Source organism: Phasianus colchicus, chromosome 1, assembly GCF_987193195.1.
Source record: "Phasianus colchicus chromosome 1, bPhaCol1.hap1.1, whole genome shotgun sequence".
In the NCBI taxonomy this organism is placed as follows: Eukaryota; Metazoa; Chordata; class Aves; order Galliformes; family Phasianidae; genus Phasianus; species Phasianus colchicus.
Window position 1 is genome coordinate 11,852,291 of NC_143436.1, and position 15,366 is coordinate 11,867,656.

General features: G+C 36.3%; 1 protein-coding gene across 5 annotated transcripts in view; it reads left to right on the plus strand.

Annotated features, from left to right (window-relative positions):
• The window catches only part of SEMA3C (semaphorin 3C), a 117,230-nt gene extending 106,267 nt beyond the window's left edge, over nucleotides 1–10,963 (plus strand). For all 5 annotated transcript variants that reach the window (XM_031591947.2, XM_031592173.2, XM_031591864.2 and 2 more), the window contains 5 exons: nucleotides 990–1,031; nucleotides 2,217–2,374; nucleotides 5,135–5,202; nucleotides 8,282–8,412; nucleotides 10,307–10,963. In XM_031591947.2, the coding sequence (XP_031447807.2) occupies nucleotides 990–1,031; nucleotides 2,217–2,374; nucleotides 5,135–5,202; nucleotides 8,282–8,412; nucleotides 10,307–10,720 (813 nt within the window). In that variant the 3' untranslated portion in view covers nucleotides 10,721–10,963. The remainder of the gene's footprint in view (nucleotides 1–989; nucleotides 1,032–2,216; nucleotides 2,375–5,134; nucleotides 5,203–8,281; nucleotides 8,413–10,306) is intronic.
• The last annotated feature ends 4,403 nt before the right edge of the window (nucleotides 10,964–15,366 follow it).

Genomic DNA, 15,366 nt, shown 5'->3' on the forward strand with positions numbered 1-15,366 from the left:
ATCATACTACCCTAACTAACAACCCTCTGCTAAATCATGTCCCTGAGCAAGATGTGGCATCAAATGCAGTGTTGTATTGGAACGTGAATCTTCAGACAGTTCAGTCATAAAATAAAGCAGAGCAGCTCTACACTCCTTCATACTTCTGCAAATTCTCATGATTTGCAGCCAGATTTTCTACTCTTGGCCTTCCCACTTTGCCCGTAGTCCACTGCAGTTAATCCTGGCCCACCGATGGGGCTTTCCTTTGTGACTGAGCAATTGCTAAATCTTCAAAATATGCTAAACATTTTTATTACTATCATTCTAATCATTTGTTTGGATGAGAATAATGAATTGCTTCACTTGCTTACAGCAATGAATGTGATAATTCCTTTTCCAGCTTTCTAAGATTTGGTTTGGACACAGACTCCGGTGATGACACACAGTAGTATACTGTAGTGTCTCTGAGAACAAAACATTCAGTAACACACATGCCATTTTTAATATTCTTATCATCGATAATCTGAAAGCGTGTTGGATGTTGGCCAAACTGTATACACTGTAGATAATGTGCAGGAGAAGTATGACATATTCTTAACAGTCATGTAGTAAATATGCATGAGCTATTGCATGATTTTTCTGTATCATCAATTTTGAAGAACAGGGGTTTTTTTATTGCAAAGTGAGAATAATGGCTTCAAAACACATTGCTGCTGTATTGCTGAACTAACACAAATGCAGGTTAATTAGTACTGTACAAAAATCAATGCATGTAATGAATAATAATGACGTTGAGTTCAGCCAGTGCATTTACTGAGACATGCATTGTATTTGTGAAATTTGATTAGTTGTGAAAATAGCAAGTAGTAGGGGGTGATGCTTTTCCAAGATGTGGAAAGTTAAAGTTCTGTCAGATATGACTCAGATTTTATTGAATTTTAACTATTGATTTTGCAAGTGCATTAACGAGAGTCTTTGTAAATGTGGTTTGAAATCTTGTCTTTCAGAGTAACTCTCCTATAACAACCATGAAGATTTCATCTAAAAAGGTAAGGAGAAAAAGAATACTTGCTTAATGTTATTAATAGAGAAATAAATTGACTTAAAATGTTAACAATGATCAATTGTACTGTATCATAGTAAATATTTTCTGTAATTAATGTGGAGAAACATGACAGGATCTGACACAAGCTGTTCATCTGCCCAAGAGCCAGTAGTATAAAATAATTTATATTAACTATTTATAATTTCTAAATAACTTAAAATATCTTTAAAAAAAATAGTAAATAATTTTTTAAAAGTATGAAAAGATGAAATCTGTACTCCTTATTTTACTTATGTCCTAAATAGAAATTTTCCTTTGGAAGTATGGTGCATACAAAGAAGTGTGAAGTTGGATCTATGGAGAAACTGTACATGTCTATTCATTACTAGGAAATAGGAATGATGAAAATAAATGTGAGGATATCTAATGAAATGTTACTCAAACCAAAAATAGTCATTCCATGATTTTCAAAGCAATGCATTGCTCAGTATTTCACAAAAGAGTGAAGAGGTAAATACTCCTCACTCGTCACTGAATTCAGTTCAGTGTAACTTATTAGATTTATGACCAAAAGAATAGGAAAGTGTCTAGATTTTGTATTAAATATTAATTTATACTTAAGGAATAATTGATTAATAGTTTCTGAGTAAAAAGGATACTTTGGCCTAGATTCTAGTGATTCACATTCAACTTCCCTTGCAAAAGTTATCATTTATTAAAAAATTTCTACTGGCTTAATTTTCCAGGTATCTAAGGCTATATGCTGGATCTAAACCCCAACATAATCTCTAGGATTTATGTCTTGGAAATCTACGCACTGGAGAATCCAAGTAGGAACTCTGCATAGTATTTACTAATGTGACTATATGCAGAGAAAATACATAGTTCAAAGGCATGAGCCAACAGTCCTCAGTGAATAAGAACCAAGTTCTCAGATCTGAGAAATATTAAGTCAGCCTGCCTGCCTCAGAATGGAAGTGTGACACTTAATGTGGAAAAAAGAAATAACATTCTAAGTTGTTCTAAGTGTTTTCTAACAAGAAGGTGGAAATATTATAGTCCCGTTCACTTGAGAAATATCTGTTTTTCTTAGTTTTACGTATATTAGTGACTCCTCTCTTTGTCTTGAGTTAAGGCCTGGGTGAAGCTCCTCCACATTTAAAATACATCTTTCCATTTCCTTCTACAGCAACAGCTGTACGTGAGCTCAGAGGAAGGGATCACACAGGTCCCCCTGCACCGCTGCCACATCTATGGGACCGCCTGCGCTGACTGCTGCCTTGCCCGGGACCCTTACTGTGCCTGGGATGGCAATTCCTGCTCCAGGTTCTATCCCACAGGGAAAAGGTAAGTGGTCCTGTGAAGTCTGCCAGGAATGTAGGAATAAAGCTTTTGCTCTGCTATGTAGCTTGGAGCCTTGTAATGCAATACAGAAGTGGAATGTCATTCCTTTCAGGAGCACATACGAATTGGTATTGTTCATCACCTAGGACTGTATGATAAAAGGCTTGCCTTTTCATATTTAAAGCAACAGATGGGGAAAAAAAAAAACACCCTATTCATAATCATAAATATTAATCTGATGTCTCATACACAAAAAAAATCAGTGGAACGTTTGTTCCCTTTGTTAAAATTCAGTTCCTCACTATGGATATAATTAAGATAGCCCTAAGTACAGCCAGATATCATCGAGGTTGTTTGATGAATAAAGTCATTTATTTTTTTGTTCCTCGCTTGCTTTAAATTAGAATAATTATTTCTATGGAAATTTCAGGCAAAATGTGACTTCCATGTAGCGCTTGCAGATTTGTTTTTTTTGACATGAGATTTATTAATGCAGGCAAGAAGAACAATTTTTCTTTAATTTACAACAGAGCTAATAGTCCGTCTCATAATTCTTATGCAAAACAGGAGCCTCTTTCCACCTCCTTAGGGAAATGTTTAATAGCATGGGGCTGTAGTGAGCTCTTGTATTGCTAAGACTCCACTTCATGTACAAACAAAGCTACAGAATGTACAGTGAAGTGTTACTGCAGAGGAGAAAAACCTTTCAGTTACATGCCAGAGTGGACGCCACTGTTCTCACTCCCTGAACCTGGCCTGCTTCAGTGACCCAACTAGTTGATGACAATGTCCTCTGGATTAAAGATGACTTGAATAAATATTCTTGAATTCTTTTATTCTTGAATAATTCCTACTTTCAGATAAAAAGACAAAGCCCAGTATGGCTATAGCTGTTAAAGATACAGCACGATACCTGGGCCTTGTACTGCTTTCACTTAGTATATTCAAACTGTCTGCAAATTGATTGTTTTCTTCCATGGAGCAAAGGTCAGAAGACAGAGAGGAGGAAAGAAAAAGAGAATCCCCAAGTCTCAGGCCACCTAACTCCTACACTAACTGAAAGATAATGAGCAGTGAGGTATACACAGTCTGTACATTTTCCAGTGGATTCCTTTTCATCTCCATGTATACACCCAGGGTTATTTCCACTGGAGTTTTCTTTCTTGTTGACATTTTATGTGCAATTTGCTTTTTATAGCAAATGAAAACAAACACCTAGAATTGTAAGGAAGAAATAATCTGTTTTCACATGTGAAGGAAGTCAGTGGCCCTGTTAACTAACAGGAGAGATTATAAAGAATAAAACATTGGTAGTTAGAGCCAAACCCCATAGTTTAGACAGCTTTTTGCTGGGCACATTTGTTCATTTGAATCTTTTGATACCCTGTCTCTGTTCCTCACCTAAATTGATTTACCTGGGAGTATCTTCATTTTCTAAAACCACCTCCTCAGACTTCTTTTGATAAGTATCAGAGTTAAAGTTTAGGTCCTCAGAACTGTTTAATGTAACAAGCATGCCATTGCTGATGGAGTGGAGCAACTCATGTTAGCAACAGGCATCCTGAAATTCACTGACAAATTCTTCACTGTCTCCTCTGACTTACATGTACAGTTGACACAGGTTAAGATCCTAAGGCATAATCACGTGCTTTTAATGTTTACTATCAAAAATATACTTGGAATGTCAGAAATTACTCCTTTGAAAGATCAACTTTCAAATGCTGCCTTTTAAAACTATCCAGTAATGAAGGATTAGAAAGATTAGTTCTCTTGCTTTGTCTGCAGTACCTGGTATAGTATGACCAAAGAACATCACCCTTCACTTAGCAATGCTGCAGCTCCAGGGGCATTTTTGTTTCATATTAATAAGTCATTAGTGCATAGTTTAAAGTACTGTAGTTACATATCCTCTTCCGTTGCAACAAGTGTTATATATTTGCAATATATTTTTTTTCCCTGAACTTGATAAATGTTGAATTAATATATGGAATATTCAGTTTTTAAAAAGTAATGTGTACTAAGAATAAAAACTCAGGTTCTTCATGCACTGAATTCTGTGAGCCCAAAGAGGGCTAAAATGCCAGTACTCCCAGTCCCAGTAAACTCCTAAACTACTTAGCTTACAGAATCATGGTTTTGAATCTGTCATCCAAATAGTAAAATAAAGTCTCATTTTAAAGTATTTTAAGACATGGTGATTTGAATATCTTTTGGAAAGAAAGTTACATGCCCTCATGTAAAGGCAGAACTGAATCTGAGCTTTTCACCATTCTGAATACTTCTGCCTCTGTGCTATCACAGTGGCTTCCAGGCACCAAAAATAATCCACCTCCCAAAATCGAGTAGGGAACATGTCCTGCACCATGATTTTCTGATGGTGCATTAGACATGAGCTCTTTGACTCTTCTAGATCAAATTCTCAATGCTTGCCCATTTGAAGACCATTTGAATCTGAGAGGTCTGTCTCTGAATCTTGCAACACTATACCTATGTCAGCTTTATACATCACCTCTAGCCCTTCCACCCTTATGCCTTCATTGCAAAACTACTTTGCCTACCAAAAAGAACAACTGTCTTAAAAAAATCAGCAAACTAGTTATTCCCTTAAACAGTATCTTGTCTCTAACACGCCTGGCAGCAGAAAAGCAACCTCAAAGTAGGTCATGAACTATGCCTGATAACTGACCAGGCATTAAAAAAAAAAAATGTTTATTTGAAGAATAGTCATTTTGGAATAACAATTTGTGTTTTAAAATATTTTAGGAGGAGTCGTAGGCAAGACGTGAGACATGGAAACCCTCTGACTCAGTGCCGAGGTTTCAACCTGAAAGGTACTGTAATTTAGAGATCCTTATGCTATATAAAGAATGCATGGCTTTCCTTGTATGATTCATTGCAGCTCACATCTGTGTGGTTTACTGGTAAAACATAATTATTTTCCGAGTCTTAGTCTTTCCTTGCAATTATATGAATCCTGCATAAATGTGATAAAATGATAACCCATGAAATGTAGAGTTCAACATACATGAAATAAGAAGCTGATAGTACTGACTAGAAACAGGTATAGTGAATTTGAGTGCTTTTCCAAGACCTGTAAGTCTTTATTAATTTCTCTTTATGTAATTAAGTCTCAGATCTGAACATTTAGAGTAAAATAGAATTTGAAGTTATATTGGTTTTTGGAACACATCTTTCTGCAGGTTCCTTTGTGTTGTCATTATTCCTTTCTTCTTTTACCTAGAAAAAGAATTTACTTCAAATCTTTTTATAAAATTCCTTATTTCTAGTTGTGCAACTGTTTAGCCAGACTGGAATAGTGCAGATAGACATTGGAGCTTCCCAGCTGCCCTTTTCTCCACATTGCTAGTTAGCAGTCAGATATGGCCAAAGTCATGAAGTAGATGCAGACATAAAGGCAGCTTAATCCTTTTTAACTCCATGCATGCCTAAGTTAGGCTGTGGCAACATCAAAACACAGACACATGAGAATCATGTTCCAGTTTCTGAGCCTGTGTATTCTAAGTGTGCTCTCAACTGTGCCATCTGGAGATGAAATAATAGATCTCACTGTAAATTGCTGACTGAATTTTTGATTGAATGAGAGAAGAGTGCTTGAAGAGTTACATGTCAAAGATGTTAAAGGTTCAATCACATAGAGTTTTGTTTTGCTTTTTTCTTTCTGTATCCTGCAGGAGTCTCCTGCTTACTGTTATGGTCTTTTTTCTTCCAGGATTAAGTCAGGGATAGAATCCTCAGCCCAAAATGTGGCTAATGGTGCTCTGGCTGCCAGCCCACAGTGCCAGTGTATCATTCCCCATGACTCAGTGTTAGGTCATTTATACGAAACTGGATAGCTTCAAAAAGTTAATCACAAACTTGTGATCAGCTTCGCCCTACCATTAGATTATGCACCTGAGCTCTGAGACATTCATATTGAAGCTCAGGCTCTGAACCATGAAGAAACTTGAGCTGTGTATCCTACCTAGCAGTCATGTGCAATGACCACCCACCCACTATCTGTCCCAAGGATAGGTGTCTCCTCTTTCGATGTGGAAAATGTGAGAATGTCAGCTGTCTGCTTTGCGGGCTGAGGGGAAACAAACATTTAAACCTTGACATTCTTGTGACACAGGAATCTTGTTTTCAAGACATTTTTCTTAGTTTTGATATATTTATAGATTTGGATGTTTTAGCAATTTTAAAGGATGTCTCAGTGACAGCAGTGTAGGTAGACAACACTCTCTTCCCTGGGGGGAATAAAAAAGAAACAGCAACTTGGACTCTTTCAAAATATAATTCAAGCTACTTATGGCAAAACTACTATGTTGGGAGGAAAATTGAAATCTGCCTAAACGACAGAAGAGCAGAGTTGGATGACAACAAGAAATCTTCCAAGTTTATAAGGAACAACAGTCTTGAAACTCAGAGTTCAAGCATGACAGGTTGCTTGCCTTAGACCAAAACCAATATTTTTAGTGTATTGTTATTTTTTAAGAGATCGTTAAGAACTAAAGGGTTTGTAATATTTCTTTTCAAATGTTCTGCTAAGTACTTCAGTATTTCTTATCCTTGTGTTAGTGTTTATGGCCATTAGAAAAATGCATTTTTATTTTGTCACTCTTCTTCTCAGTATTTGTAAGTTGCATTTACATGATATATTTAGCCCTAGTGTACAAAAAAAAAAAAAAAAAAATTGCTACAACTCTGATTCCTTCTGTGTTTCACAGCTACAGACAGGACAACCAAGCTCTGCTAGTTTATGGTCTTTGAATGCAAAATATGTCTACATCATTCTGCTAAAAAATTGCAGTTGATTTTAGCACAACCTCATAGATGTGCTGAGAACTTGCAAGGACTAAAACCAGGGAAAGCCTCCTTCGTTTATTAGCATAGATTCCCATTTCATATGTGAATTGATGAAAGAAGTTGAGAAGAATGGAAGATAAAATACATTCTGAGAAAGACCAGTTTTAAGACTGTGCAAAAATACAGTCTGATTACTACTCGTTTGTGAAAATAAATAAATATTTTTATTTAATATATGTTGCAAGCTTTTAAATCTGAAGTATATTCTTTTTTTTTTTTTTTTTTCTGGACAAATATTATAATTTGTGACATGTAATGAACATCTAGAAGTTGTTTTCAGTAACTGCCATCTATCTAGACTATAAAGGGCCACAGCAAGTCTAAATGATGACATACACTCAGCACTTGCCCACATGTTGCTGGAGTGCTATATATCTTTCCTGGTCTCTGTTGATTGCCTAAGTATTCATTGAATTTCAGATTTAGAGCCAGGCCCCTTTTTCTTGCATTTTTAGATGGGAGTATGTTTAGAGTAAAGTCTGCCCTCTCTTGCCTCCCTGTGATACTGCATGGCCATTGAAATGGATGGAGCTGTCCTTATGTCATGATGTATTTTTGAATCATAGCAACAATATTACCCTAATTTCCAAACTGTGAAGTGTGAAGAAGTACCAAACCAAGAAAAACCAAACACTTTGTTCTACGTTGGACAGTTCCAAAGAGGTGGTTTTGTCATAGTAGAGAATGAAATCGTTTCAGGAAAGAATATTTCTAGGCTGTTATCCCATCCAGAAGCAGTGAACTCCTCTCAGTAGAAGTGTCTGGGCATGCATTTGCCTACCTGCCCACAGGTAGGAACTTTATCCCACTTTCTCGGAAGAGATCATATTTAAGTGATAATGCCAGTATTTGGAGCTGGCTTTTCTTCGTTACATTTGATTTCCTTTCTTTGAAAATTCTATACCATGACGTATCTATTATTTACTAATATCAGGATTGGATATACTTCAATTGACTGTATTGCAAGTAGTGCTACACAGTTATTTGTTTTCTACACAACACCAACATTTACAGTAGCCTGACCTGTCTTCTTTTACTTTGTAGCATACAGAAATGCAGCAGAAACAGTCCAATATGGAGTGAAAAACAACACCACCTTTCTTGAGTGCACACCCAAATCTCCTCAGGCTTCTATTAAATGGCTGCTGCAGAAAGATAATGACAGGAGGAAAGAGGTGAGTAATGTCAACAAAACAACAGCTATGGAAGGCATCTCAGTCAGCATCCCCATCTCAGAATGAGGCGAGATGGCATTTGTGTTTTCATTAGACTATGAATCTGGAGAATTTGCGTGGGTGCAGGACATCAGACAGCCCTTTACTTGTATAAATCAAGGTAGAGTCTTCAGTGAGGCAGAAAGGCATTTGACTCCTCAGCTCCGCCAGCTCCAATCAGAACAGAATAGCTATTAAATAATAATAAAGACAAGGAACTAGTTAATTTTTGCTTCGCACCTTACTAATTGCAAATGGAAAGTTTGCAGCGCTTGGGATTTACTATTGATTTGAGGAAAGGGGCATAAAGGCAGTAAGCTGTGTAAAGTTCAGGAAGAAGTCTTCTTGCAGTGGCCTCTCTGTACTATTGAAAAGATAAAAGGCATAAGTGGGAGAAATGTGAAAGGTTGCTTTAGCAAGAGCATATATTGACAAAAGCGTTTCCCCACCATGCTGCAATCACATTTTCCATTACTGCATTCTCTAAGGCTCTCAAATTTCAGCGCTATAATATAGAGTAAGATTGTTTATGAGAAACACATCTTTTTTAACTAATATAAAAGTGGAAAAATCCATTTCAGATCTGAGGCAGTTACTGTGTGAATAACAAGGAATGTCTTTGTAAGGAAAAATTAAGTGTTATGGTGTCTGTTGATAGTTTATAAATACTGAAAAGCACTACTCTTATAACAGGCCATTTTCCAAAATCAGAGACGACTTAGAAGCCTTTGTTTAGTCTTTTCAACATATTCTCTCCTGTAGTCTTGGGATACTCAAGTCATGTACTGGTAATCTAGGTGAATTTTTTTTTTTTCTTTGCTTCAGAATAGCATCTTCCTCTTTTTTCTTGTTATTTTCCATATCAGTACTAGAATCAATGCAGTTTTAAATAGAAACAGTCAAAGCAATCAAAAGGTTAATTACATTTCAAGCTGAACTTAATCTCTCAGGTTTCTGAACAATGTCTAAAGAACTTTACAATAAATAAATGAGTTCCTAAAAGTATCAGGTATAATGAAAAGTTCGGTGTCAAAATAGAAAAATATTTCATACAAATAGCAGCATCTTTGATAATCGGGTATTTAGCAATTTTTATTTCATAGCTGAAATGACAAGGGACATGTGCAGTCATTTATAATCAGATGATGATAAAACAAGCTGTAGTAACCTGCTTTCTTCAGATGATGTGATCATCTCTTGGGTCTGTCCAAAGTCTGAAGCCAGAAAGGATATGAGAGAGTAGAAAAATTGCTCTATGTTTCCAATGAGGTAACATAACTGATGCTATATGAAAAAAACTTAAAAAACTTTCATACCAGGCTTTAGACTCCACAGCTCAGATAGAGTTATTTGGAAGTTAGCTCCTGAAACTCATTAGCAAAGTTTTCTCCAGAAGCCACTATCTATTCAATGACAGATCAACCCTCAGCCTAATGCTGCGTCTTTCTTCCATCAAATCTCAACAGCAACCTCTGATGCTGGAAAAGACGTTTACAGACATGTAACCCTGGCAAATAAAAGCTTGTTTTCTCAACTTCTCTTCTTGAACATTACAAATACTTTTCTTTCATAAAGATTTACGTCTTTATCTCCATCCCAATCAAATCCACTTCAATGTAATGAATAAAAATATTGAAGTCATTTTCTCTAGAGACACTCATGTTAGGAGTAGTCTCTTTCCTAACATTAGCAGTCACAGTGGCCACTGTGATTCATGATGAAGCAATACATAATGCTTTTAAACAGTTCTTTAAGAAAGATAGAGACATTTAAAGTAATAGTTAACGAGGAGTTGCACTACTGCATTGTTGTGTAACATTCTTGAAAAAGTTTCTTCTGTCTTTTCTACCTTTAGGTTAAGCTGAATGAGAGGATCATAGCTACTGAGCAAGGACTTCTCATTCGCTCTGTCCAAGACAGTGATCGGGGGCTTTATCACTGCATTGCAACAGAGAACAATTTCAAGCAGACCTTAGCAAAGATCAATTTCAAAGTGCTGGATACAGAGATGGTGGCCTACATGACTGACAAGTGGTCCCCGTGGACCTGGGCCAGCTCGGTGCGAGCCCTGCAGTTCCACCCAAAGGACTTTGTGGGAACTTTCGGTCACTCCGAAATGCAGATGATCAACCAATACTGCAAAGACAGTAGACAGCAAGGTCAGCGGAGGGAAGAACCCCAGAAGATGAGAGGAGACTACAGCAAACTAAAGGCCCTTATCAATAGCAGGAAAAGTAGAAACAGAAGAAATCAGTTACCTGGTTCTTAATTTTATTTTGCTGAAGGAGATATCTTTGTCCTCAATGTAGAGGGCTTATATTTGTCTGTTGAGAACAAAGTTGTGCAAATACAATGAAAAATTAGATGAAATTACAACAAGCTTCAGAAAAGATCCTCCTCCCAATAAAATGCAGTGTAACTCAAGTAAAGAAAAGATGCGGAGCTTTTTCAGTCCTAGATGCTTACTGGCACTAGGTTAGTCTATGTCACGGAAACAAAAATGAGTGTTCTTCTTAAACCAGATTCATATTTAGTATCTCGTTATTTAATTACAGTTGAAAATAAATTTTTACAAGCTCAGTGCAGTATCTTGCAACTCTGGAGCTGTACCAGACTGGTGGTGGAAGAATCTGGATTAAGATGCACGCCCCAAGTAGGATGGTACTAAAATTCCTTTGCACTGCATTTACGAACACGAGTTTCTGCTTGTTTACTAGTTGATACTGGGTTTACAGCTTTCATTCATTGTTCAAATCATATAAGTACATGCAGATAAGATGCACGTAAAGTGTAATAGAAATGTGTCATTCATTCAGAGGTCAAATGAAGGAATGAGAAGAAGAAAAAAAATATGTTTTTATACTTTGTCAGAGGAAACACTGATTGTTGTGCATAGTATGAGTTGTAATAAATTAATGAGTTCTGGAATGTAACTTAAAATATCTCTGCTCATATTGATTTTTGTTAATATACAATGTTCTGTAACACTACAGAGCTTTATAAGTGGTACAGCGCTAAATGAGAATGTTCATTATATGTACAATTTTGAAAAGCACCTAAGTGACTTGGGTATTTTAGCTGTTTTCAAAGAATTACACTCCTTTGGTTTGTTTTTCAAAAGACAGAATGTGTAGAGTGTTTATTCAAAAAAAATTATTTAATCTATTGCATACTTAAATTGAGGTTGGCTTGCAATATAGAAACAAGTTATGAACATCTTTGAAAATTTTAAAACTTATTTTTTCAGCTTCTTAATATGGAAAATGTTATCTAGATTCTTTAAATTAAAGCATTGCCACTTTTCTTTTTAATGCTGTTTTCACAATTTCCTCCTCTGTTCTGTTTTTCTGCTGTAAAGAACATGTGAAAAAGAAATGAAAAGTGAAGAGAGAAAAACAGTATTTAAAAAATTGGTTAGGGTCAAAAACCAAAAGGTATAGCAACATTTTGAGAGATACATTTAAATAGAAATATTTTTGTTTAAGAAGAAGCTGTCAGGCCTAATGAAGTTCATCTTGTTGCTAATTAGCTGCATGTGCATCAAGTTATCTTGGTAAAAGCAATCACCTTTTTTTTGAGCAACACCAATACCACAGAACAGGGACAGCTGTTCTTTATTCTATTGTGTAAGAGTGTTTCAGAATCCACTGAGTCTCTTCAGAGGAATTAGACACCAGGGGAGTCTATCTGGAGGTTAAATCTGTGGGAGTAACTTAGAAAAATTATGTTTTATTTTATGATGGTGTCAGCTATTTAACTAGGTATGGTCAGCTCAACAAAAACAAAAGCAAAAATAAAAAATAAAAAAAAAGTACCTTTCTAAAAAGCCATTGTATGAAAATAACTTCTAAGCCCAGCAAAGTTAAGAAGTGGTTAGTTCCAGCCAATAATACGGATATTGTACTTTAAAACAGAGTTTAAAAAAATTTAATGGGTGTTTGTTGAAACTCTTGGGCATTATTTTGATTCTACACTGGTCATAACTCTGCAGGACATAGGAGGATACTTCAAGTTTCACACCAGTGTGAATGAAGATCTAGTGCAATGGAGTTAGCTCTGTTACTGAGATGATACCATGTTCTTTACATCATATCATTGCTACCTGACATAGAATAGCAGGGAAATGGGCCCTGATTTGTTAAACCACTTAAACACTCTCCCTACAACCTTTTGATGCTGATGGGAGTTCTTGGACTTCGGTTTATGTGCTTGGTGTTTGTTTCAAAGGGGATGGCAATGCCTGCCTGTTCGTATATTAACTTGTAGCTAAGTGCTTTCCTTAATAAAATGCAGACACTGGTATCTGGGCTTCTTCTCATGGAAACCAGTGAGTAGAATTTCTCTTTGACTTCTGCAAGCTTGAATCTGGCCCCAGGAGCTAGCAGAATATTTTCTGATGGGAAAAAAAAAAAAAAAAAAAAAAAAAAGAGATGAATAAGAGAAAAGATAAGACTTCATTTTCCCAGCTGACTTTCAGTGCAGCAAACTAAACTGCATTATCATTTTATTTTTTTTCTGAGGATAACTGACTTCTGGAGTGTGTAACTTACAAACCAAAAATTGAGTGCCACAAAATGAAACTACCTCCTGGAATGACATTAGTGCATATGCTCTGTGTGCTGCCATGCTCTTCCTATCTCCTATTCAGAGTTAGTGTGATCTTAATGTCTATTGTGAGGATCATAATTGCTTCCAGATGGAATACAGTGATTAATTAGTATTTAAGGCTACAATTTACTCTTTAAGTGGTTAGGTACGGTGATGTTTTAATAGGCCTCCATTAGGCCTCAGAAATTACAGTTACACTGTTTTCTAATAGGATATTGGCAATAAGGGATTCCGTTAAAACAATCAGCGTAGCTCAGAGTTTTGTGTGATTATAAAATAATATTTTTAAAGCTGCTTCATATACCATTATTATGGTATGACTGTTTAAGGGATTATACTTAAACTAACATTTTTCCTGCTGCATGAGAACTTCAGCATATATAACAAGCTTCTGTCAGTGCGTAAGCGGTCCAAGCTTCCACACTTTAGCAGCCTTCCCCTGTGTATAGAGAAGTCAGGAGCTGCTGGTATAAACTGATGGAACTTCCTTGCTGTCCATTTAGTGACTGTGCATTCTGCCATCTGAGTCTTTGGCCCTGAATGTACAGAATACACAAACTGCAATTTTCCTGTGTTTCAAGTAGCCCCTCTGCTGTAGGCGACACCAAAACTTAGGACTGTAATATTGTTTGTGCTATTTAATACTTCCTATTTTGAGGATTACTAAATAATGTATATAATTTTATTTCTTAAAAAATACAAAAGCAAAAAGACTTCCAGGTATAACTTCACCAAATGTAAAGATATGTTCTCTGCTAAGAACTTCACCGTATAGTGATATTTTTGGGCTATTTTTATTTTGTGTAGTTTGTAAAGTTCGCTGAAATCTTGACCTAACAGTGTGTTCCTTGCAATTGTTGTTACTGTAGATATGCGTGTTTTATTAAGAAAATCCTGTTTTTAAAAGTGTAGGTATGTGTATAAGTTTCTAGCACGATGAAACTGTCATTACAGTGAATATGCATTATATAGTGTGTAAGAAAGAACAAGATGTAGTTTAAAATAGTAATATTTAATTGAATATCTAAAATACTATTTGCCTGACAAAATAAAGTGTGTTGCAACAAGTTAATTTTTTTTTAAATACTTCTTTACAGTTGTTTGCTAAAAATAAGGCGCTTTATTTCTTTATCTGAGAGCAATCCCAAAGGGTTTTATAGGCAAGTACAAGAAAGTACTTGCAGCATAAGGTATTGCAGCTAATCAGTTCTAAGCCACTCTCCAGTCTGAACACTCATCCACAAAGATTTCCAAGGATAGATGAGGAGTCCAAGTTGAATTCTTACAGAAAAGATCTGTTCTGAAGACCTTGCACGTAAACTGGTCAGCATCACTGCATATACATATATGAAATCTATATTTTTCTTCTTTTTTTTCATATTTGTATATGAAAAAATTGTTTTCTAGTAGCAATATAAACTGTATAAACTGTTACCAGCAATACCTAACTCTAATTAAGGAGAGCAGTATATAAATGCTTTCTGATTTTATTTCACTTTGAAATGAAGGAAAACAAACATAACCACCCATTCCGTGAAGTCCTGCAAATGAAAATTTGTGCTGTTCTTTCACACAAGACATTTGCCAAGCAACTCCCCAGGGCAGTGAGGTTGGTGGGTCTGCACTATAATAGGGACCCACAACTCGCTCCCATTTCCTGGCTTGTCCTTGGAGCAAATAACCTGCCTGACACTTGCAGTACCTTCTTTTTCCCTGCACCTACCATCCAAGCACTTTTACAGTTGCTCTTCTTATCTTCTGTTGGGTACAAATGGGTTTTATAAAGAAAGCATAGGGCGTGCTCCATTTTAAGGAATAATCATTCCTTAAGATACTGACCTTCACAACAAGGTTCTGGGTTAATAAACCTGGATTTTGAATTCCCAAGTAGACAGGTTCCTAAAAGGCATTATGAAGTGTAAGAAGGACAAGATTACCTCATCCTAAGATTTCTGTACTGGCTGGCTCTGAGTTGTGCTGACCCTGGAGAGATAGCTGCACTCAGGCCAGTTCAGGTCTGAAACTGAGCTCTTGAACTCTCCTGCTGCAGGAAATGCTTGGATTAGGCTCTAAAAGACAGGGATTTAAGAGCGAAGCATTTATAGACAATAGTGCTCTGATATACTTTCCACAGGTCTGATCCTCCATTTTAAACCTCAGTCAGCCTTCTTCTGATCCTCTCTGCCTTTTCCCTCCACTTTCTCTGGAATTGCAGCAAGGTTCAACCACTTATTGCTTTGATTCCTTAGCTCCAAGCAGTAGCAAAACAAGACACTTGATTTCTCAGGACATCAGATGCAATATTTT